The 21,266-nt window shown below is 53.3% G+C and overlaps 7 protein-coding genes and 1 non-coding gene across 8 annotated transcripts; 4 read left to right on the top strand and 4 right to left on the bottom strand.

Annotated features, from left to right (window-relative positions):
- Positions 1-207: 207 nt before the first annotated feature.
- On the bottom strand, positions 208-6,174 carry BP01DRAFT_418226 (putative histone deacetylase SIR2). Its single transcript, XM_025579313.1, has 12 exons — positions 5,478-6,174; positions 4,781-5,400; positions 4,455-4,536; positions 4,135-4,391; positions 3,744-4,054; positions 3,134-3,673; positions 2,899-3,078; positions 1,990-2,097; positions 896-1,845; positions 603-808; positions 401-525; positions 208-343 (listed from the first exon to the last, which is right to left on the bottom strand). Exons 1-12 carry the CDS (start codon positions 6,044-6,046, stop codon positions 275-277), a joined length of 4,017 nt encoding a protein of 1,338 aa, XP_025428108.1. The 5' UTR covers positions 6,047-6,174; the 3' UTR covers positions 208-274.
- A 122-nt stretch (positions 6,175-6,296) lies between these two features.
- BP01DRAFT_425834 (RWD domain-containing protein) lies at positions 6,297-7,394 on the top strand. Its single transcript, XM_025579768.1, has 2 exons — positions 6,297-6,586; positions 6,685-7,394. The coding sequence occupies exons 1-2, from the start codon at positions 6,520-6,522 to the stop codon at positions 7,323-7,325; spliced, it is 708 nt and encodes a 235-aa protein (XP_025428109.1). The 5' UTR covers positions 6,297-6,519; the 3' UTR covers positions 7,326-7,394.
- An 89-nt stretch (positions 7,395-7,483) lies between these two features.
- BP01DRAFT_359747 (LYR motif-containing protein) lies at positions 7,484-8,766 on the bottom strand. Its single transcript, XM_025575758.1, has 3 exons — positions 8,704-8,766; positions 8,470-8,630; positions 7,484-8,387 (listed from the first exon to the last, which is right to left on the bottom strand). Exons 1-3 carry the CDS (start codon positions 8,750-8,752, stop codon positions 7,695-7,697), a joined length of 903 nt encoding a protein of 300 aa, XP_025428110.1. The 5' UTR covers positions 8,753-8,766; the 3' UTR covers positions 7,484-7,694.
- A 307-nt stretch (positions 8,767-9,073) lies between these two features.
- BP01DRAFT_t263 lies at positions 9,074-9,145 on the top strand. The gene has a single exon. It is a non-coding gene; the product is annotated as a tRNA-Gln (tRNA).
- A 378-nt stretch (positions 9,146-9,523) lies between these two features.
- On the bottom strand, positions 9,524-10,514 carry BP01DRAFT_359749 (E2 ubiquitin-conjugating protein MMS2). The gene is made up of 5 exons (XM_025575759.1): positions 10,316-10,514; positions 10,167-10,246; positions 9,968-10,093; positions 9,831-9,910; positions 9,524-9,776 (listed from the first exon to the last, which is right to left on the bottom strand). The coding sequence occupies exons 1-5, from the start codon at positions 10,386-10,388 to the stop codon at positions 9,716-9,718; spliced, it is 420 nt and encodes a 139-aa protein (XP_025428111.1). The 5' UTR covers positions 10,389-10,514; the 3' UTR covers positions 9,524-9,715.
- A 171-nt stretch (positions 10,515-10,685) lies between these two features.
- Positions 10,686-16,392, top strand: BP01DRAFT_326156 (putative endosomal peripheral membrane protein (Mon2)). The gene is made up of 6 exons (XM_025572877.1): positions 10,686-11,001; positions 11,062-11,128; positions 11,194-11,367; positions 11,418-11,624; positions 11,682-11,770; positions 11,828-16,392. The coding sequence occupies exons 1-6, from the start codon at positions 10,924-10,926 to the stop codon at positions 16,340-16,342; spliced, it is 5,130 nt and encodes a 1,709-aa protein (XP_025428112.1). The 5' UTR covers positions 10,686-10,923; the 3' UTR covers positions 16,343-16,392.
- A 586-nt stretch (positions 16,393-16,978) lies between these two features.
- Positions 16,979-18,270, top strand: BP01DRAFT_385796 (uncharacterized protein; the record flags this gene model as incomplete). The annotated part of the gene is made up of 3 exons (XM_025577631.1): positions 16,979-17,121; positions 17,180-17,288; positions 17,347-18,270. The coding sequence occupies 3 exons, from the start codon at positions 16,979-16,981 to the stop codon at positions 18,268-18,270; spliced, it is 1,176 nt and encodes a 391-aa protein (XP_025428113.1).
- A 359-nt stretch (positions 18,271-18,629) lies between these two features.
- BP01DRAFT_304093 (gluconokinase) lies at positions 18,630-19,486 on the bottom strand (the record flags this gene model as incomplete). Its single annotated transcript, XM_025572146.1, has 2 exons — positions 18,630-19,085; positions 19,220-19,486. 2 exons carry the CDS (start codon positions 19,484-19,486, stop codon positions 18,630-18,632), a joined length of 723 nt encoding a protein of 240 aa, XP_025428114.1.
- Positions 19,487-21,266: the final 1,780 nt, after the last annotated feature.

Raw genomic sequence — 21,266 nt, forward strand, 5'->3', positions numbered from 1 at the left:
ATGATGATGAAGGGGAGGAACTGGTGGGGTTGTTGAGGGAGGAGTTGGCGAGGGAGGTTGTGCGCGTGCGGGAGGATGAAGGGGTGGATATGGAGGTAGAGGTGGAGGTGGCGGGGGGGACAGAGAAAGTGAAAGGGAAGCTATAGTCAAGCGGTGTATATGTACATGATACTATGTTCTACGTACTGCATATACTGCATTTGAGTGGTGGGTTTTTGCATCTTGCACTCGTGTCTTTATATATAGTCTGATGGTAATTTGTTATGTATCGGGATTATGAAGACGGCGTTGCGCTGCCTGATCTGGGTTCTTTGCTGTCGTACTGGGGGTTCTTGGTGAAGTACTGTGGTGGCAGTCAGTATGCGTCAGATGTCCATTACAGTTTGGAAAGCAGACGTGCCTTCTTACGGAACGAGTTCAGTTCATCGGCATAAACACCCTTCGAGTCGAGTTTGCGGCGGCCCATGGAGATATCGGATACCTGGCCCTCTGGGAGTCTTCGGTAGGTGATGAGACGACGGGACCCTGATGAATGGTTAGGCTTGCCTTCTGTGTGATGGACCCTTAAACAAGGCTCTCCAATACCTGGGAAGTGTACTTACAGTTGTAGAAGGGCTGAACCGACACGCTCAGGACCTCAAGGTTCGGATGCATCGGCGTCTCCAGCTCGGTGTCCTCGTCGTTGGCGGTGGGCATCCACATGCACATACGTCCACCGGTTACCAGCGTGCGGGCGGCGAAGTCAAGGATATCGTTCTGCATGGCCTCGAAGCCGTAGGGTTTCTTGGGGGCGATATATCCCGGTCGACTGTCATGAACAACACACAGGTCAGCTTATCCCCAGAGCAGCAACCCTCTCACTCCCCCTTAAGCCACGCAGCCAGAGAAAACATACAGATGAGCCGGCACCCCATCAATTATCACCTCCTCATTCCGCAGCCCCTCCCTCCTCCCCAACACCCGCAGCCCCTCCCGCACCCCATACGGCGGATCACACACAATCCCATCCAGAAACGGCCGCCCGCGCAGCGGCGTATTCGTCAGATCCGACGAAAACACATCCACAAACTTGCTCACCGTCCCGTACTGCTGAAAATTGGCCAGCACGCCCATGGTCCCGCCGCGCTCGATCATCTCCTTGCCGCGGAAGCTGCGGCCGTCGATGTCGGACCCGAAGTTGAGCGCCCCGAAATGGCCCATCGCCACGAGAAAACTGCCCGTGCCGACAAACGGGTCGTAGAATAGTTTCCCGGGGGCCGCGTGCGCCATGTTGGCCGTGATGAGGGTGAGTTCTGCGTCCATGGAGGTCGTGCTGATGTACCGCCGTTTCTTGAGGTCGTATTTGTTGATGACCTCGCGGCTGCTGTTGGCGAGCCAGCGGCCGAAATAGATCTTCTGGGGTTCTTGGCCTTCGGGGACGGGGCGGAGGGTGGGAGTGGTGGTGTTGCTGGTCCGGCCTTCAGCAGTACTGCTGCCAGTAGTGGTGGCGGTGGTAGTGTCAGCGTCAGCAACATCCCACCCATAATCCTCCAGAACCCAAAAATCCTGATCCGGATTCTTCATGCGGATCGGCCCCCGGAACCCCAGGAAGGAGAAGGACTGGATGATCGCGCGCTTCTGCTCGTTGCTGCGCTTGCCCGCGAAGCTGTCGACGGTGAACTTGAACGAGTCCGTCGCGAACTCGGCCCAGCGCGCCTCGCTCGTCCGCCTGCGGACGTCGGCGTGCACTTCTGCCAGCGTCGTGCCATGGCCCCAGAGCTCGAAGATGTCCTTGGCCAGGATGCTGCGCGAGATGAGGGTGCGCGCGGCGGCTTCATTGGGGACTTTGATGATGCAGAAGGGGGACTGGTGTGGATGTTAGCCATGGATTTTCTTGCGCGGGGGGTAGATAGATAGGTGGCGGGGGTAAAGTGGGAGAATCAGGTATGGCACTGGTCCAGATAATCTGAAGAGAGTGCATTGCAAATTATCATATCAAATGGAACATACATATTTGTCGTAGTAGATAAATTCCAAATCAATGCCGGCCAAGTCTGCCAGGGCCTGAATCTCCGGCTGCCGGAAAGACTCGTGGACCTGCGCGAAGCGGATCAAGTACTCCATCCCCGCGCCACCGCTGTTGTTGCTTGTGTGAGTACGTAGTTGGTGGGCAGTAGTACTACTGCTGGAATGAGCACAGCTGTGATGGAACTGTCTCTGGCGGATACTCAGCCTGAGCGTCCGGGTGATTGTCTGGTCGTTGGAAAGTGCGGAATCGAGATTTTTCATGATCCCGCTGGGTTTGGGAACCCGTTGGTCAACCTTCATTTCAGCCCTTGCGCCGACTTGGAGGAGCGACACTCATGCTCTACAATTTGAAGATATCATATTAGGCTGAAAGTACCGTCTACTAAGCACGAAGCGCAGGTCCGCACTTGTTGAATGATAATTTATATAGACGAATGATGGATCTCCGCTATGGAGTCACTAGATACATCTTAACAATGAAACCCAAGCCTGACGAAACCCACTGGTTGCATGTCTTATTGATCGATCTTTACATCCTGTCCTGTCTTAACAGCAATCAAATCCAAAACCCACAATGCACAAAACGATACCATTGACGCCGTTCTCGAACCAGCAGAGCCAGAGATGACGGTAACCAGCAATAAAACACCGCCGCTATGCGCCGACAACCCGAAACACATGTCGTGACTCGTAACCTTCCACCTGAGAGATCTCGACCTTCTCATCCTCGGGGATCATCTCGTGCTTGAGCTCCCACCCCGCCCGGCGGCAGAGCTCCGAGACCACCACGTCGCAGTCGCCTAATAAATCGATGTCGAACTCCGTGTGTGTCACGGGCTTAACATTGATCAGCCTAGGGAGGGGATGCTATCCTTTAGGGCGCACACTTACGGTACGAGAAATGTAGATTTGGGGCACCTGACGAGGCAGCACGCCCGGTGCCTCTGCCACCGGCGCGACTTTCAGAGAAGTCCCGATGACGATGACCAAGTCCACCCGTTCGCGATCGTGGTGAAGCAGGCGATGACCGAACTCATCGGGAAGACCCTCGCCAAAGAATGTGATATCGGGCTAAAATCAGGAGTGAGCATGCGACTCAAGGCAACCGAGAAAGCGCGTGACTCACCTTCATGACACCTGGGGACGGAATCTCGTAGTCATCATCGGAGCTGTCTCCCTCATCGTCCTTGCGGTTCCTGTGAACTCCGGTGGTGCTGCGCTTGCGCTTCATACCCGTCTCTTCCGCGATACGTTCGCGACACGCGGCACACTGGGGAATGGCACCCTTTTTGATCTCATCGAAGATCTCGTCGCCCATCACTTGATAGTTGCACTTGACACAGGTCGCCGTGGCGAACGAGCCATGGCACTGGACAATGTTCTCCGGGAGAACGCCGGCATTGGCTTCAATGTTGTCAATGTTCTGGGTGTAATTGGTCAACAGTTTCCCCTTGTCCTGCAGAAGACGGATGAACGCGTGTGTCGGCGAGAACTTCTTCTCCGTGGGGAGGATATCCTTGGCGACCGAGAAAAAGATACTGGGGTCTTCGCGGAACACGTGGATGTCGAAGACCTCCTGTGGGTCGCTCAGGCCCAGATGCGCGAGCTGGGAATATAGACCGGTGTCCTTGGATCGAAAGTCGGGAATGCCCAAACTGGTGGATATCTACGAGATTCGTCATCAGTATATCGCGATCCCTTGGCGACAAGCGGTGATGAAACCGGGGGAAACTCACCCCAGCGCCGGTCAGCACAACGATGTTCTTGGACTCCTTTAGCAACCTCACCGCGTCGTCGATGGTATTGTACTGCGGGAGCTTGGGCCGTCTGGAGAACTCGCGCGAGATCGCGATCGCGAGTAGGGGGTGGTATGCCTCGTCAGGGGCGCCTTCGAGGAACGCCGGGGGCCGGATGCCGAACGCGGTGCACAGCTTCTTCGCAGTGACGGTCTCCTTTGCGATGGTTTCTTCGACGAAGGCAGCCTTGCCGATTTCATGGAGTCGATTTCGGTATGCGACAGCCTCTTCCAAGGTACAGGCGTCAGGGACTGTAAGTGAACAGGCGTGGCGCGCAGTCAGCGGGTGGGGACTTTTCAACGAGCATATAGATTGGGATGGGTAAAGTTACCTCCTTCGCGGAGTTGCTCGTCCTGCAGCACTTCAATCGCGTCATCGTAGAGCGACTGGTTTTCCCAATCTTCCCCAGAAACGTCACTGTCGGTCTCGTACTCGGTGTGTGACATCTCGCCCCTGGTGGGGATCTCGGTGGCCGTGGCTGGCTTGTCCGCGGAAGTCATCTCGACGCCGGCGACGGCAACTGGGGGCTGCTGCTGCTGCTGCTGCAACGACGAAGTATCCCCGCTGGGCGCTGATTCCAGGTCCATCCTGTGACGGAAGACGGGAGAGGGTCACTTCCAGCAACCGCTAATTCAACCCTTCCCAACTCACATCGAGCTCAGTTTTGCCACCCCGACGGTGCTTGGCCGGACAAATTTGGCTCTTATTATCTCCGGGGAGGGAGGGAATCGCGCTCGGATCCTACTTTATCCGGGTCCGTATAATATCGGGCAATGAAATGGATTAGAGGCAGAAAGAGAGAAAGAGGTTTAGTAAGAGGTTTCTCTATTGAAGGTAGTATTAATTTTGCTTCCAGCTCATCCTGAGCGACACAGAAAACATGACTTTTATTTGGTATCATGACAAGATAATATGCGGGGTTCGTAACATGGACGTGCAGCGTTGTTGTTCTTAGGAGTCAGCCATTTCGTGGTCACTGTCAGAGTCCACCTCGATTTCCGCGTCCTCCCAATCTTCCTCACCCTCCTGGCCTTCAGCTTCTTCGTCCTCGATCTCCTCGCCCAGTTCCTGGTTCATCTCCTGCACCAGTTCGAGCGCATGCTCCTTGAGCCTCTCGTCCTCGTACTGCTGAATCTCATATAAAGCCAGGCCCTGTTTGAGCCACTCGCGACTGGCAACGAGCGATGCCAGGCGCTTGGCCTCTGGGGTGTCGGCGTCTTCCTCGACATCTGCGGGGGCCTGTTGCTTGCCAGCCAGAAGGTAAAGACACCATCCGCCCAGGTACCACGCCTCGATACTCTGGTCATCCTCCAATATCAGCCGTTCCAAGACCTCCAATGCCTCAAACTCCATTCCCACCTCCATCAACAGACGCGACAGACTAATTCTCGTGGCGAAGTCGGGGATGCTAGAGTCCTCTGGGGGCAAGTCCTTCCAGATCTCGAGACTCCTTGTAAGTGCTGCTTTGGCGTCATCTGTTCGTAGCTGCGAGATGCGGATAGAAGCCAAGGTCTGAAGGACTTCAGGTCCATTGGGCTCGACAAGCAGAGCCTCCGTGATGAGTGTCTCGCACCGATTCTCTGCGTCTTCCTCCCAGCTATGATGGCATTAGTACGAGAAGCACATTCGCACGGTAGACGTGTGAAGCGAGGATTCAGTTCGGGCACAACTTACGAGAGATCGGTCATGTAGATCTCCGCCACAGCGCACAGAGCGTTCGCCATCTTGCGCTTCTTCTCTAGCAGCTCGGCCGCCTCCTGAGGTCCGGGGCTCTGCTCTAATTGCTGAATAGCATGTCTGAGCGAAGAGACACCCTTCTCGAACCACCGGACACTATCCTTCCCACCCTCCTCACTCAACTGCGCCAGCCACAAGAACTTCTCCGCACCTCCCCCTTCGGACTCAGGTATCGTGCCATTGGGATCGGCGTCGACCGCGCGCAGGAAGTGGGACCTCGCAGTGTCGATATCGCCGAGTTCGACGTAAATCTCCGCAACGGCGATCAAGGCCGAGAGGTGTGACGGGGAGCCCGCGGGCGAGCTGTCGAGCGCTTGCTGCGCGATCTGTAGAGCGGCATCGGCCTGGCCGGTCTGGATGAGTATCGTCGCCTGCTCTAGGAGCTGAGAAGGATCTTCGTTCATCATCTTCTGCTGCTGTTGCTTCACCGAACCACCGAGGCCGAGGACGGACTTCTCGCGGGACTTGGAGGATTTCTTCTGTTTCTGAGGCCTTGACTTGCCCATATTCAAGTACGTGTCTAAATCAGGTAGTATTTCGCCAATTGGTGCGTCATCCGATGTAAAAGTAGTATCACGATAGAAAAAAGATCCAAAGAACAGACAGAAATAAGTATAGCATTCAGAGCTCTGTCTGCCAATCTTTTTTTCCCAAGCGGAGCATAGAAATTCCCTTTTTCGGGCGGCCCTTTCCTTATCTGTTTGTGCTGTTTGCACTGGGCCGGCAACATTCTACTCCGTGCTGTGAGGGAAAGCCGATCAATCTATGCTCCAGTTTTGAGATAGTGGACCAAAAATAATTGAAGCGGCTTCCGTGCTTAGCTTGTTTACGACACGCAACAGAGCTGACACGCATTAAACTCTTTGCAAAATCCGAAAGCCAGGTTTCTCGACAAGATACCACGACCTCAGAACTCAACCCCACGAACCCGAATACCCCTCCCCCGCCGGCGGCGCATCGAAAAAAAGCAAAAGCAAAGATGGGTCGCGAAGACCAGATCGAAGAGCGCGAGGTGCTCGACTCTATTTTCCCCGAAGAGATAACAGGTATGGTTTGTGAACTGTACAAGTTCCCCCGATCTTTGCTCGGGACGCAGTTCTCCCTCGGTGTGGTAGCAAGCTAACAAAGAAAATCAAACCCACAGATGTTTCTGATACTTCATACCGGATATCAATTGCCCTAGACCCCCCGGACAATGAAGTCGAAGGGGCGGAGGAGCCGCCCGTTTTGTATCTGCACGTCTCATACCCGGAGGACTACCCGGACGTGGCCCCGGAACTCGACATAAGTACGGCGCCCAACGCCCCGAAACACCCGCGCCTCGACGTGTCCGAGGACAAGGAGCGACTGCTGGAAGCGCTGCAGCCGACCATCGAGGAGAACATGGGGATGGCGATGGTATTCACGCTGGTGAGCGCGCTGAAGGAGAGCGCCGAGCAGCTCATGGCGGAGCGGGTGAATGCGATCCACGCGGAGCGGGAGATGGAGGCGGCCAAGCGCGAGGAGGAGGAGAATCGCAAGTTCCAGGGCACGGCGGTCAACCGCGAGACGTTCCTGGCTTGGCGGGACAAGTTCATGAAGGAGATGGAGGAGGAGGAGAAGCGGCTGCGCGAGGAGAAGGAGGCCGAGGACAAGAAGGCGCAGAAGAAGGCCCCCGGCAAGGAGGAGAAGAAGCTCACCGGCAAGCAGCTTTGGGAGCGCGGTCTGGCCGGCAGAGCCGATTTTGATGAGGATGAGGAGGATGCTATGCCTGCGGCTGTGGAGAAGATGAAGATCGCTGCGTAGATGCTTGATGAGTTCTATGTAATAATCTATGATTTCGGTTTTGGCTCCTTGATGGGGCTTTACAGCGTGACAGATGCGTCCAGCTCGTAGTCGTGTTATGTGTAGACTGGGTGTGACCACAAAAATGGATAGATGCTGGGTTATATACCAGTTGGTATCTGATCATATATATGAAACTTGAAAGAATTGGGTTTATTCGCCTGGAAAGCATGCAGAACCGCCCAGTAGGGCCTTGCTTAAGCATGCTGGGTCAAGTTGGGATTACTGCTCCAATCATGACCTCCACTTCAGACATCCAAACATTAGTAGTCTATGGTCTCCAACCGACGTGGTTACTTGGGGAGGACCATGTGCTTCATATCGCCGATCTCATATTGCCGACCCTCCTCTGTTCTTGTTCTCATCCGAGCTCTCTTCCTGGGAAGCCGACGCCTTATCGGCCCGTTCTTGAGCCTCTTTGGCGGCTAATTTCCGCTCCTTCAAAACGATATTCCACATGGCCACAGTAAGGTCGTGATCCTTCTGGTCCATTTCGGCAATTCTTTCTTTATTCTTCGAGAGTGAGAGGTCGAACGCGTGACGCCACGGGACGCATCCAGCCTCTGCTTGGCCGGTCAAGTGGTCCCACTGGTCCTCATCCTTAGCCCATAGTATCTCCTGCATGAGAAAATCTCGCTCGAGGAGCGACTTGTCTCGTTTGCGATGTTTGGCCCGGATAACGCGCCCTACGATTGCGGGCTGAGGCTTCTTGAACCGCAGCATCGGAATTCCACGCGCACTCACGAGCTTGGGAACGCGGCGTATCCCGTTGACGACCGGTCTAGGACGCGCCAGGACGGACTCGGCATCCGGATGGCGCACGGCGGTTTTCCTCTGGAACTCCTTATTGGCTTGCTTCCTCAGGTCCAGGGTGCTCGGGGGCTTGACCGGCTTTAACCGGGCCAATTCTCTCTGGACGGCGGACTTGCGCTCGCGGTTTAAGGTGGTTTCTGAGAGGAGGGTTCGAAGGTATTCGGTCTTCTCGTGGTTGCCTTGCGAGATGGCGTGGAGCAGGTCGAGGGCCTATGGTTCCATAAAAGTGTCAGTCGCTATGGCCGATTGACGGCTTGGTGAGGAGCCGAGCGATGGGAGGGACAACGCGCACATCGTATCCTGCTTTTAGTGTGTGCGCTACTTGGGACGGGCTCTGGAGCTTCTTGTATCTGTGGAATCGTAGCTGTATGTGGTCTTTGGGTGCATTGCGCTCCGGTAAATCCTCAGGTAACTTGGCGCATTGTCGGAGAAGGGCTCGATAGAGCGCCAACGCTGTAGCAATGAATGTATGTTAGCCCCGGGACGAGAGAAGAGGCGATACAGTTTTCTTGTTCGGTATACGGACTTGTAAACCGATGGGTTGAACATTTATGAGGCACAACCAGCTTGTGCATATTGCTGTATGTTGCGCTATCGGAAGCAAGTCAAATATATCTCGAGAAGCATGTGACTGTGAATATATCGTGCAACATCACGTGTCAATACATAGAATTAGAACATTTCTGTTGTGATATATGCAAGTATAGAACTCGGCTAACCGATCAAGCGATTCAGCGAAATTTTATAGTTTTAACGCTTAGCTCTTCTATAGTCTTCAGCGACCGGCTTTGAAGAAATCAAAAAAGTGAGGCCGGACAGGTTGGGCAGGTTGCTGGATATACCAAGGCTTATCAAGATATCATAGATGCACAAAATCATTCAAGCCTCACCGCCTTGGTTGTGTAGTGTAATGGTTAGCACCCAGGATTCTGATTCCTGTAATCCCGGTTCGATCCCGGGCACGACCTACATTTCTATTTTTACTTGGTCACTGTTTTGTCGTCGGTTGACGTGATGGCCTGTCAGGCATACGTTCTCACGAGACTGCCTCGCTCCGTATGGCCCGGGTCGAGATCGTGCGCGGAGACGGCTTATATACCTCTAAAAACTCACCAAACATCGAGATTCATTTAACTTATCCCATCCTACTTACGCAATGCCCTATCCGCATTTCGACTTGATGGTATCTACTAGCGAGCCAGTGAAGGGCGCCTAATCTTGAAGATACTGTCTTGTTCACAGCAGCCTGCGATTGCCTACTGAGGTCGAAGCCATGATTGCCTACAAAACTATGACAGGTCCAGCAAAGAATACCCTAGGTAGCAAGGTTCACATGATAGTGAACCCCGATAGCTCCTTCTAGGAAGACTGAAGATTGCAACTAGGCTTCGATTGACACCACGCCATGCCCGCCGTTATGCATAGACTATACACGCTCTAATGAGTAAAACTAAAGAAGACGCGAAACGAACCTCATGCGCAAAACCAGCCAGAATACTCCTCATTCGGTCCCCCAGTCATTTCACACATCACATCATTTAGAAGTTGGAGCCCTCCGGGGGCTGGGGAAGCTTCTTGTGCTGGGGAAGAGCCATATACCTGTAGCATGGTAAGGCATTGCGCGCATCAAAGGAGAGTTAGGGCAAGACATACCGTCTGATCTCGAGCAGAATGGTCTCCATGGTAAATTCGCGCTTCCACTGGGCCAGACAGGGCAGTTTGGTGGGATCAACCTGCCGAAGGGTCAGTACGTTTGACCCCATGGGAATGTAGCGAAACGGCATGTGTACCTTGCCGGTGTGAGGATCAACGCATGGCAGGTTGACGCGGGAGATAAATTGGATGGTAGGAGGGTTGTCAGGGTAGTCGGGACCGCAGTGAATCTTGACACTGTAGATTCTGTTCTCATGGACGCTCTGTGTATGGTTCAATGTTGGGTCAGTGGTGCTGCTGTATGGTGGCGGGCAGGAATATACGGAAGGGACGGACATGGGGAGGGCCCAAAATAGTTCCATTCCAGTTACTCATCATCATATCTTCGCCATCATCTAGACCATAGGAGCACGCCTCTGCAGACAGAAACAAAGGTTCGTTAGCGAGCTGTAGTTCCTGTGCTGCCTCTGCCCAAGTATGCTCACCTGCACCCAGGCCCTTCTCGCCCTTTTCAAGCTCTTCGAGCAATCTGAAGTTCCTGGGAACCTTGGCCGACATCGTGTAATCAGTGGGCTTGAAGATGTTGTCCTGTCTGTCTCAAAAGGGTGTGGCGGGGTTGGAGGAATAGAAGCCTAAGAGATTAAGATCCGAAGGCGGAGGAGGGGCACGATGACTTTATCCCACTTGCGGCAATGGCTATTGCGTAGTATCTGCTTGTCCCGCCAGGTTCCTGAAGAACGTGGTCATGTGATGATAAAGGCCAGCCGCAGCCACGTGATAGCTCTATCTCCCCGTCGCTGCCTTGGCGCTCCTTTAGAGCTGCCACTTCGGATGATGATGCGCTGCTTGATTGTGGTTTGATCATTCGAATTCCCTGGAGACGGCCATCTATGCACCTGTATTGATGTACATCCACTCTTCACAAGACGGAAATTGTGTCCATTGATGTGCCATCACGCCAACTTCTGCTCTTCTCCCTGCCGACCCAATCAGCGATCCAACCACATGAAGCCACATCTGCCTAGTGCTACTGTACTGTACGACTGATAGCGACTGGCACCCGGCCATGATATGATCCAGCACCCTGTTTGAAATGTCCTCCCAGTTCCTCCAGGCGGAACTCTTGAATCTCATCCAAGAGTCTAGGAGGAGAAACTCGGAACTTCGCAATGTCAGTTTCTACCTGCAAGAAGGGATTCTTGAATAACGATGCTGACTAACGATAATACAGGCCGCCGAAGAGTCCCTCAATGAGTTGAAGGCGCTGCCTTCAACCTCAGAGGCTCAAATCTCCGCCGGTGAGTGCTTCATTGGCCCATAATGACGCCACGTTTTACGGTGCTGATTCTAAAGATTGCACAAGATCTTCTGCGCAAACCCAAGTTTGTAAACCCCTTCATTATCGCCTGCCATAGTCGGCATGCCAAGCTTGCAGGCATCGGAGTCATCTGTCTGCAGAGGCTGGTGGCTTCTCGGTCATTGCCATCAGAGCGCCTTAAAGATGTGCTGTCCGGGCTGAAGGAGACGACGAACATGAGTAAGTCATCCAAACGATTGATAAGTTGATACTTTACTTACGCTGAAAAGGCCTGGACATTCAATTGAAGATCCTGCAAACATTGCCGTCTCTGTTACAGCATTATTCGACCGATCTGGGCGGAGATCTTCTTGTGAGTACTCTGGAAATATGCGCAACCTTGCAGACGAACAAGATGCCAGCTGTCTCGAGCACCGCCGCAGCAACGCTTCAACAGCTTGTGGTATCCACTTTTGAGCTGGTCTCCATTGAAGACAGTGAGAATCCCAGTCTTGTGGGAAGACCAGGATTTGCTGATTCTAACTGTACTACAGAGAATTCTGACAAGACAACCCCTACTGTCACTGTCAAGGTTGACGGGAATCCCATTAATGTGGGATATTGCGCTTATGACGCTCTACGTGTAGGCTCTTGCACCCTAAATGTAGTAACCCAAGCTCATCACTAATGAATGTACCAGGTCTTGGATGACTTATGTCGTCTAGTGGATGGTGAACCGCTCTATTTTCTGCGGATCAAATCTCTTTCGACGCCGTTCACCTTGGAGCTCATCGAGAGCATTCTACTCAATAGTGGCAGACTTTTCGTTACCCATGCCGAGTTGACTCAGGTCTTGCGGGCGAGGCTTATGCCGGTGCTGGTGCGAATTCTCTCCGAGAGGCATACTTTCTCCCAGACTGTTCGGGCCATCCGCATCCTCTCAGTGCTGCTCAAACGTCACATGTCTCTTCTGCCTGCCGAATGTGAAATGGCTCTCGGGCTAGTCACGCATCTACTCGAGCCAGACGGGACGGCGCCTTGGAAGCGAGTGCTCTGCATGGAGTTGTTCCGAAGCCTTTATGCTGAGCCAGGCCTAGTACGGCTGATATACTCCTTGTATGATGGTGATGAAAGAAGAAAGAATGTCTTGAAAGACCACATGGCCGCTCTGGTTCGCCTCGCCTCTGAAAAGCCTTCTCTGATTGGGGTCAGCGCCCGGTCAACTGTTCCTCTGCGAACCGAGCATACGAGAGCTGTCACGGAAGAGCAAATCACTCTCGAGGCAGGAGGTGTTGCTGGCGTCATTGGCGCATCTGTTCCCATCACCGACTCCGATGCACCAGGAATTAGCAGCCAGTGGAGTGTGGTTCGGACACCCTATACGGAACTTCTCGATAAGACTGAGCCGCCATCGCCACCTGAGACCTATATCTATAGTCTCGTACTGAACTGCATCAGCAATTTGGCTGAGGGGCTTGCAAAGTTTATTCTACCATTGACTGTCCCAGACCTGAAACAGAAGCGGCGGAGTCGCGCGGCAGGCTTTGGACAAGGTGGGGATACCTCAAGGCAACCTCAAGACCTCAGCAAGAATGCCCACAACAGAAGGTCAACCGTACCTATCAATCCTCTCGATATAGAGTCCCATCCTCAGCTTGGAGCCATCAAAAGCTGTGCTGGCATTATTGAGAACTGCTGGCCGGCCATTCTTGCAGCGTGTTCCACGTTTCTATACGCGGCCCTGGATGATGAATTCTACCACAACCTGGTCCGGTCATTCCAAAAATTGGCGCATGTAGCTGGTCTTCTCAGACTGTCGACGCCGCGTGATGCCTTCTTGACGACACTTGGCAAAGCTGTCATGCCAGCGGATGCCGGCAGCGCGAAAGTAGCGAGTACCTCAGCGTCTGCTACGACAGCTGTGCAGTCTAAGCAAAATACGGACAGCAAAGCAAGGGACTCGCAAGCGTCTCTAGGTAGCTCATCAGTATCTGCTGAAATAAATGGTCCGTCAGAGACCAACATCGTGTCTCTGAGTACAAGGAATCTCCTATGCTTACGTGCTCTGCTTAACCTTGGAATTGCGCTTGGGCCAACTCTAGATCAGCCGGCCTGGTCTATTGTGCTCGGCACGCTTCAAGATACTGATATTCTGATTGGCCTGACCGCAAATCCTCAGGCCATGATAAGCTCCGCTGAAGCTTCGGCTGCATCAGTGGACGTGCCGAAAGCCAATCTCGGCGCCGAGATTATAGCCGTACAGACCGCGTCCGCAAAGATGTTTGAGAGCAGCGGCGATTATCCGACCGAGTCTTTCCAGGATCTCTTGACTGCGCTTCTGGACCTATATGGGACGGCCGATGATTCCTCACAAAACGCGCCGCTGTCTCCTACTGGGGAGCTTCTTTCTCCGCGTTCGAGTCTCATGCGCAAGAACACTCATCGCGTATCGCTCTCCGTGGGAAAGTCTAGGACCCAAGATGAGCTGGTAAGATTTGTGCTCGAGAAAGCCAACGAGATAGCCATAGCCAACGTTGATCGACTGTCTTCATTGCTCGAATTTGACCTAAGGGCTTGGAGCCTTCTCACATCAAGACTGATATTCACTGCGGCCGATAAAGGGATCAGCCAGAAGTTCAGGCTCAGGGCCAATGACGTACTCAACAACATTGTAACACTGACCATGAAGCAAAGGGAGGATGAAGACTCCGAGAAGCAGAACGAGCGACAGCTCAGGAACCTCCAAGCGCTCAAGATGCAGATCAAATTGCTCTACGAAGCAAGTGGCTGCTCAATCGGCTCCCCCACTCCGCCAGTCGTGGAGATCCACGAGCAAAGCCTAGAGACCCTCAAAAGTATACTCGAACAATATGGCGAGACATTCGTGGGGGGATGGGTGCCTGTATTTGACCTCATAACAAGTGTCTTTGGTGAGAGCAGTGAAAAGAGGACTGTCGGAACCTCGAATGCGAAACAGGCCAGATGGATCGCAGATTCGGTTCGACTCGTGCGGGTCGCCTACCAATCCCTACAGCTCATAGCTTCTGACTTTGTTGCGCTGCTCCCACTCCCTTGTCGACTGGACTTGGTGGAGTCGTTCGCCAAGTTTGCCCAGCAGCAGCAAGATTTTAACATCTCGCTGACTACAACATCATCTTTCTGGAATGTCTCGGACTTTCTGCAGGGACAGATCGAGCAGTTTTGCATTGAATCTCACATTGATGCGTCCGTGAGCGAGGACGTGCTTGCGGACCTCGCCAAGGGCGATGACCCCTCGATCTCGCGGAACGCATTGTGGTTACTACTTCTTCTGAGGATAGTAGACTTAACGACGGATAGTAGGTCTGAGGTCCGTAACTGTGCTATTCAAACACTGTTGAGGATTTTTGATGCCTGCGGGCAACATTTATCCCCAAAGGCATGGTGTTTGTGTCTAAACAGGGTTCTCTTCCGTATGGTGGAGGAGATAGAAGATGAGCTCAGCCTGACGCTGGATCCGAACCAGCTAAATAACACTGATAGTGTTAAGGCATGGATCGAAACGACGGTCGTCATGGTGAGAGGAGTGTCTGATTTGATCACGAACTTTTTTGAGACGTTGGTCCGGGACGACTTGTTCGATCAGTCATGGGAGCGTCTACTAGGCTATTATCAAAGGCTGCTCAATCTGCACCTCCTAGAATTCAGTGAAGCTGCTTACTCCAGCCTCACGAATATTTTACTACGGATACAGGCGGCGGATAATCTCACGAAAGAGTCTCTACGTTCTACGTGGCTTTTGTGGTTGAGTGGTCACCCGGCCCAGAGAGAGGATCTTCTGAACCTCAACACTCCAAATCAAGAAGCTGCAATCGCCTACCTTCAAGCTTTTCAACAAATATATCGTTTGCATAAGGAAGACCTTGAAGGTGAGAGCGTCGAGACGATACTCGGACATTTGCAGCTGCTTGCCTGGAATTCGATATCTCCGCCATACTCTCCAGATATTGACCGTCCTTCTCAAGTGCAGGCGCTGATTCTTGAATGTCTGAAAACCTTGTGCACGGAGAAAGACAACTCACAGTCAAGCATTCTTGTCTGCCTGGCGGAACTGGCTGATTCCCCATTGTCCAAGTGGTCGCCAGAGAGTGATTCGAAGAAGCCCACCTTTGTTGCTTTTTCGAAAAGGGTGATAGACCTTCTTGACTGGTACATTTCTGAGCACGGAATCAAGAAGGACATTTTCCTGGACGGATCTTTGGCTGCCGCCCTAGGTCACCTGGTGAAGTCGATTGAGTTGAGATACGAATGGCCAGGAAAGGATCGTGAGCCGAGTCTCTCGCAGAAGTCCACCACTGCTTGCTTGAATATCCTTCAGGTTGGAATTCCTTACGTGGAACAGCAATACACTATGTCACAGCAGGAGCAAATCACGCGTTTTTGGGATTGTGTGGTCGATCTCGCGAAAGGGATCGTCTCGGCTCGCGGCTATCGAACCGCTTTGGTGCCTCACAGCAAGATACTGAGTGACGAAGCTTTCGACGTGGATGCGTTCCACAAACTCAAAACTTTGATTATTCCGTCGCTTGGGTCGTCTATGATCCCAGACTCCACCCGCCGAGACTTCGCCTGTGCATTGCTGTGGCCCTCGTTCATCTACGCCCCGCAGCGACTCGACCTTCCTCGCAAGCCCCTCGAAGAAGACCCGCTGCATGGCTTGTACGATGTCCGACCAGGAAGAACCTTCGATCCCTCGCCGACCCTTCGCACCAAAATGGCATATATCCTTGTCGACACGCTCTTTGAGATCGCCTCTGCCCCGCTTCTTCCTTCATCCGTATCGACCCCTTCGGAGCATGAGTCCTCCGCGGAGCGATCAGCTGCCCGTCTGACCCTCGCCCGGTCCATCTCCCCGTACCTGATTTTGCGGAGCGCCGTATCCCTGAAGGGCTACATTGCCGACCAGCCGCTGCGGGGCCTTATGCCGCAGCCCACACCGGCCCGTAAGTCCCTATTGCACCTCCTCCGCGGAATGGTGGCTCTGCGTAGCGAACCGTCGACGATCCCCACGCCTCCAGCTAGCCAGCCAGGCGTAGTAGCGGACAACGATGAGACGAATCACAAGCAGCACCTGGCGTGGATCTACCCGCTGGTTGTACGGGCGGTACAGGTAGCAGGAAAGCAGCAGGATGACGGGGAGCTCCTAGGAGCTTTGGGAGAGGTTCTGTCGGCTTGAGGTTGGGTTGTATTAGATGTATCTTTATTCTGTTTTCACTAGAAACCTCTACTGGATTTCCCTGAGTATGAGTTGTACAGGGGGTCGCCTGTGGTATACGCACGAAGCTGAACGTAGTTGCTTCCCTGTCGTGACAAGCGGTAGTAGCATGTCAATACTGGTTCGTCCTAAACACTCCTTTCACCTATGGTGCCCACTTAGTACGTACACCTCGTCAAAGAAATGTTCACCCCCAACAAAGCTTAGTATCTTCTCTCTGCCTCTCCATCCGCAGACGACTTCGACAGGGTGCAATGAAACGAATCGACAATAGCAATTGTTGTGAATAATGAGCAGCAGGAACATCCAAGTCTGATGTACAGCGTCACCGGATTTTCTCTTTTATCTCTTCTGGCGATGGAGGCAGTTTGTCGCAGACACACAAAGCCCATCCATGGCAGCCCGCTTTGTCCGACAAGGTCCAGTTGTTCTTTGTCTGGATACTGAGCTATGTCTCTTGAGTCGCCGCACTGAGGAATTCATAAGTACACTATGATGGACCTTGTGGACATACTCATCCGAGACTTCCATTTACTCGGAAACCATCGCAGCTCACTTCAGTCTTCATTTTCGACTACTAAGACCATCACAAAATCAATGCCGTCTAACTCGTCCCGGACCTCCAAGTCCAGCACATCTTCCCGGTCAGAACGGAGCCGTCACTCCGAGGCTCGCCATCTGACGCCGTATGCATTACTTGAGCTCGATATCCGACAGGGGAAGAATAAACATCCTCCGCGGTAGGTCACTCTCATACTCTCCTATCTATCCACCACTAGCCAACTAACAAAAGAAAAGAGCCCGCGCCTTCGCCCCCCATCTCCTGAAGCACCTTACCGAAGGCCAAAAAGACCAACTCCGCCAGCTCGCTGGCGCAGGCGGACCCGACCTCTCTGATCTACGCGGTGTACGTGTATCCCCGCCAGGTTGACTCTATTCAACACTGACAACAACAATGCCAACAGTACCCCTCCCTCGGCACCGAACCATCCAATACCACCACCACCACCACCACTACAAACAAAAACCACAAGGACAAACCCCTGCCGCTAGCCCTAGCTGCAGCTCCCCTAACCACACGAACACGCTCACGAGACAAAGTCGTCAAGGAAACACCCTACATATACGCCCCCACTCCGTCTCCCTCCTCCACGGGACCAAAAGATACAGCAGCCCATTGGCACATAGCATCGCACTCCCCGCTGCGTTCGCATCAACCCCGTCGGGTCTTCACGTCCAATCCCAGCGGTAGCAGCAGTAGCAGTAGCAGTAGCAGTAGCAACAGCAACAGCACCGGCACCAGCAGCAAACCTACTACCAGCAGGGGCATCTGCTCGTCCCAATCGTCCCGCTCCTCCCGCTCCGGCTCCAGGACACGGGACAACAACTTCCGCTACGCGCGGCGCATTCGACACCACCATCGCATCACCAACTGTCTGCGGCGACGGGTGCTGGTGCAAGGGGCCAAAGCAGGCAGTATTGCGCGGTACGGGGCGGGGGCGGAGCCGTACTGGTTGCGGAAACGGCGGTGGTGGGACGGCAAGTTGGAGAGTCATGCGGAGGCGGAGGTGAGACGCTGGAGACGGTGGCGGGAGAAGGAGGAGCGGAAGCGGTGGCAGGCAAGGTTGAAGGTGGAGCGGGAGGAGCAAGAGTATTGGACGAGATGGAGAGAGAAGGAGGTGGATGGTGAGGTGAAGAGCTTGCTTGCTGTACTTTCTGCTTCTGGATCTAGGTCTGCTGCTTCTGCTGCTTCTACTGCTCCTGCTGCTGGGTCTGCTGGGTCTATTGACGAGGGGGCTAGGGCTGCTTCGAGGTCCAGGTCCCGCTCTAGCTCTAGCAACGAGGGGATGGATATGGAGTGGGAAGCGGACAATGAGGACGGATTTTAGCTGATATGATATTCAGGTGCTGGGGTTTGTTTGTTTTCGGACGGATGTTTTGTTCAGGGTATGCTTTCCGTTGGTTGAATAGTGGTGGTCATGCGAAGCAGATGGTACTCGCGCAGGTGTGAGTATCTACTTAGTCAGTCCGTCTGATACTCAGTCAAGCTATCCCTTTAGATCGTATACTGGAACAGTGTCATAGATTCAGCATTCCATCCACTCATAATCATATATACAGAGGTATCAAACCCAGCCCGAAACGCCCCGAAATTCCCTGTCGCAAGTCTACACGCAAAAAGAAGAAAAAAAAAGAAAACACCACTAATCATCTACTGCCGCAGCAACAGAAGCACTACCAACAGCCACTACATCGCTGCTTTCAACACATCGCGCACCCTCCCAATCACCTCCTGCAGCACCTCGGCCTGCCCCGCATGCACATCCACCGTCACGGCATCCCACTCATCGCCCACCGGCTCCTCCAAATCCATCAGCTGCGACTTCACCATCCCGCTCTTCATATAGTGCGCCTGGCGCGCAGTCACACGCTGCAGCAGCGCCGAGGGATCGACCTTGAGATAAATAAAATGAATCTGCACCGAGGGAGACCCGTAGGCCGCCACGCGCATCACGTCCCGGTACTTTTTCTTCAAGGCGGAGCACGCCACCACCACGCCGGAGGGCGGATGGTAGTGGTTGGCTTCCGACGGGGACAGCGCGGAGATGGCCGCCTGCCGCAGCGAGATCAGCCAGTCCCATCTGTCCTCGTCGGTCAGGGGCACGCCATTGCTCATTTTGGTTTTATTGCTGGCTGGGTGGAACTTTTACCCAGATGAACAGGGTTAGTAATGAATGCGATGCGATTTGCTGCTTGCGGGTTGTGGTAGGTGGTGGTGGTGGTGGTGGTGGTGGTGGTGGTGTTGGGGGGTGGGAAACTTGGTAGAACATCACATACATCATCGCCCTCGAGGAAGGGTACACCTAGTTCCTCCTGCAGACCGCGGCCCACGGTGCTCTTGCCGCATCCGGCTGGCCCGGTCACTACCCAGATGTGTTGGGTCTGTTGTTGTTGCAGTGGCTGGGGGGGCTGTGTCTGGGTCTGGTCGCCCCAAAGGGGGTTGGTGGTGGTGTGGTCCATGGGCATAGTGTGGTGGTGGTGGGTGTCGACCACCGCGGCCTTGTTTTTCATAGCGGGTTGCGGGCGTTCGCCGGCGGAGAGCATGGTGACGATGATAATGGTTTCAAGGGGTCTAGAAGGTAGGGGATTGGGTGTATGACGTGGTGTACTCGCAAAGCAAGGTTGTTTTGAATGAACCACGGTTTATGGTTTATGGGTGGTGTAGATAAGAGGGCAAGGTTGGATTATTGATGGGATGTAGATGGGGTTGCAGAAGTAGTAAAGGAGACAGACTTATACTCTGAGGCAAACCGGGGAAACCACGAGCTTTAAGAAGGTCCGGGCAGGACGGGAGGAATTACAGCCATCAAGATGATGAAAGGGAATCAGAGTGAATCAGGCCGGGCAACAATCCTAATAATAATCCCATGAGCTGGCTGTGTGTGGGTCAGGCATTCTCAAACCGGGGGAGGGGGGTGACACGGTTGGAAACCAGTCTAAATCGAATGTGATTTAATGGTCTGGAGTCTCCTGGCCAGGATCCACCCCGGCTGCTGGCATCGGATGCTGCTGCGTTTTTAGAAAGAAGATATCAGCAAATAAACGATGAGGAAGTCATTTCATCACTGATGCGAAGTGAGTGGGGGTGAATGAACTCAGGAAGGAAGAAAGAAATGAGCTCCGGCGGTCTGGTTTTTAGCGGGAGATCCGATCGGGCGCCGTATCACCCTCGTACCGTCCATTACCATCACTCTACAAGAGGACTTGGTAAGTAAGGTGCTACTTTAATTAATTAGTGAGTACATATTGAATGCTCTGACTGTAGAACTGTCGACATACCAGTATCTTCAAGAGGCAGCACATCAACCACAACCTCTGCCATCCCCTCTGAGAGTCTCGGGGAAGTATTGGGCGAGATCAGGGCCATGATGTCACCAAGGCTTCTGTAACCGGCGTTTCGGAAATGTGATTTACGCAGGAGTTGCCGGCAGAACACCCCCACACTAATCCCAGTCGAGCCTTAGCCTGCCGTTCGCTTTTCCACACGCCTTCTTCGATGCTTCCAAAGGCTTTCTTTCCTCATACCGTGGATCCATCCATGATTCCATGTGGAACTGCTAGAACAAGAAGAAGTTAACAACAACAACATCATCATTATCAACAACAACAACATCAACATCAACATCAGTTAACACAATACTGCATACCCGTTGGCCTCTGCAGCACCCCAGTCTACTAACAAACGGAAGCATCAGCATCACGAGGTCTCATCATTCCTCCTCCATGCGATTCAAAAAGTCCGGCCTGGCCCGTACCTTTTCCTTCCCCAGGTTTCCAGCCTCACGACAGGTCAGATTTAAGCTCGACGAGGGGTAGATTTCCTGGCTCTCACAGCAGAACTCCATTCACGTAGGTACACGTCGGTTTGTGTGACCTCTGGGCCTCAACCAGACACTAAATCCCTCTTGTGAAACCGTCTGGCCCTGATCATGCGTCGTTTGCTTGCCTGCCTGGTTTCTCACCGCTATAGCAGAAACAAGCCAGAAGAAAAACTCGCCGAGACGAACCCTTTACGACCTTGCATGCCTTTTGCAGTGTTTGTCTGCTGTAGAGCGGCTCTGTGCATGATCCCACTGGAGTGCAAGGGTTCATGGACGGGGTTTCTGCCCAACAAGCAACCGCGTAAATAAGCTTAAGCGCCCTAAGCTGACGGGCAATTCCATTGGAGCTGGAGATGAATGTCTCTCCGCTCCTCCGAGACCCCTCCTCCTTAGACTTTGGGACTTATTCTCCAATTGGATGACCTGTATACAAGAAGGGGGGATCAACTCTTTTTTCAAATTCGCGAGCATTCTACAGTGCAAAGGAGGGGGGGGGAATCCCC

This window comes from Aspergillus saccharolyticus (genome assembly GCF_003184585.1).
Source record: "Aspergillus saccharolyticus JOP 1030-1 unplaced genomic scaffold BP01scaffold_38, whole genome shotgun sequence".
In the NCBI taxonomy this organism is placed as follows: Eukaryota; Fungi; Ascomycota; class Eurotiomycetes; order Eurotiales; family Aspergillaceae; genus Aspergillus; species Aspergillus saccharolyticus.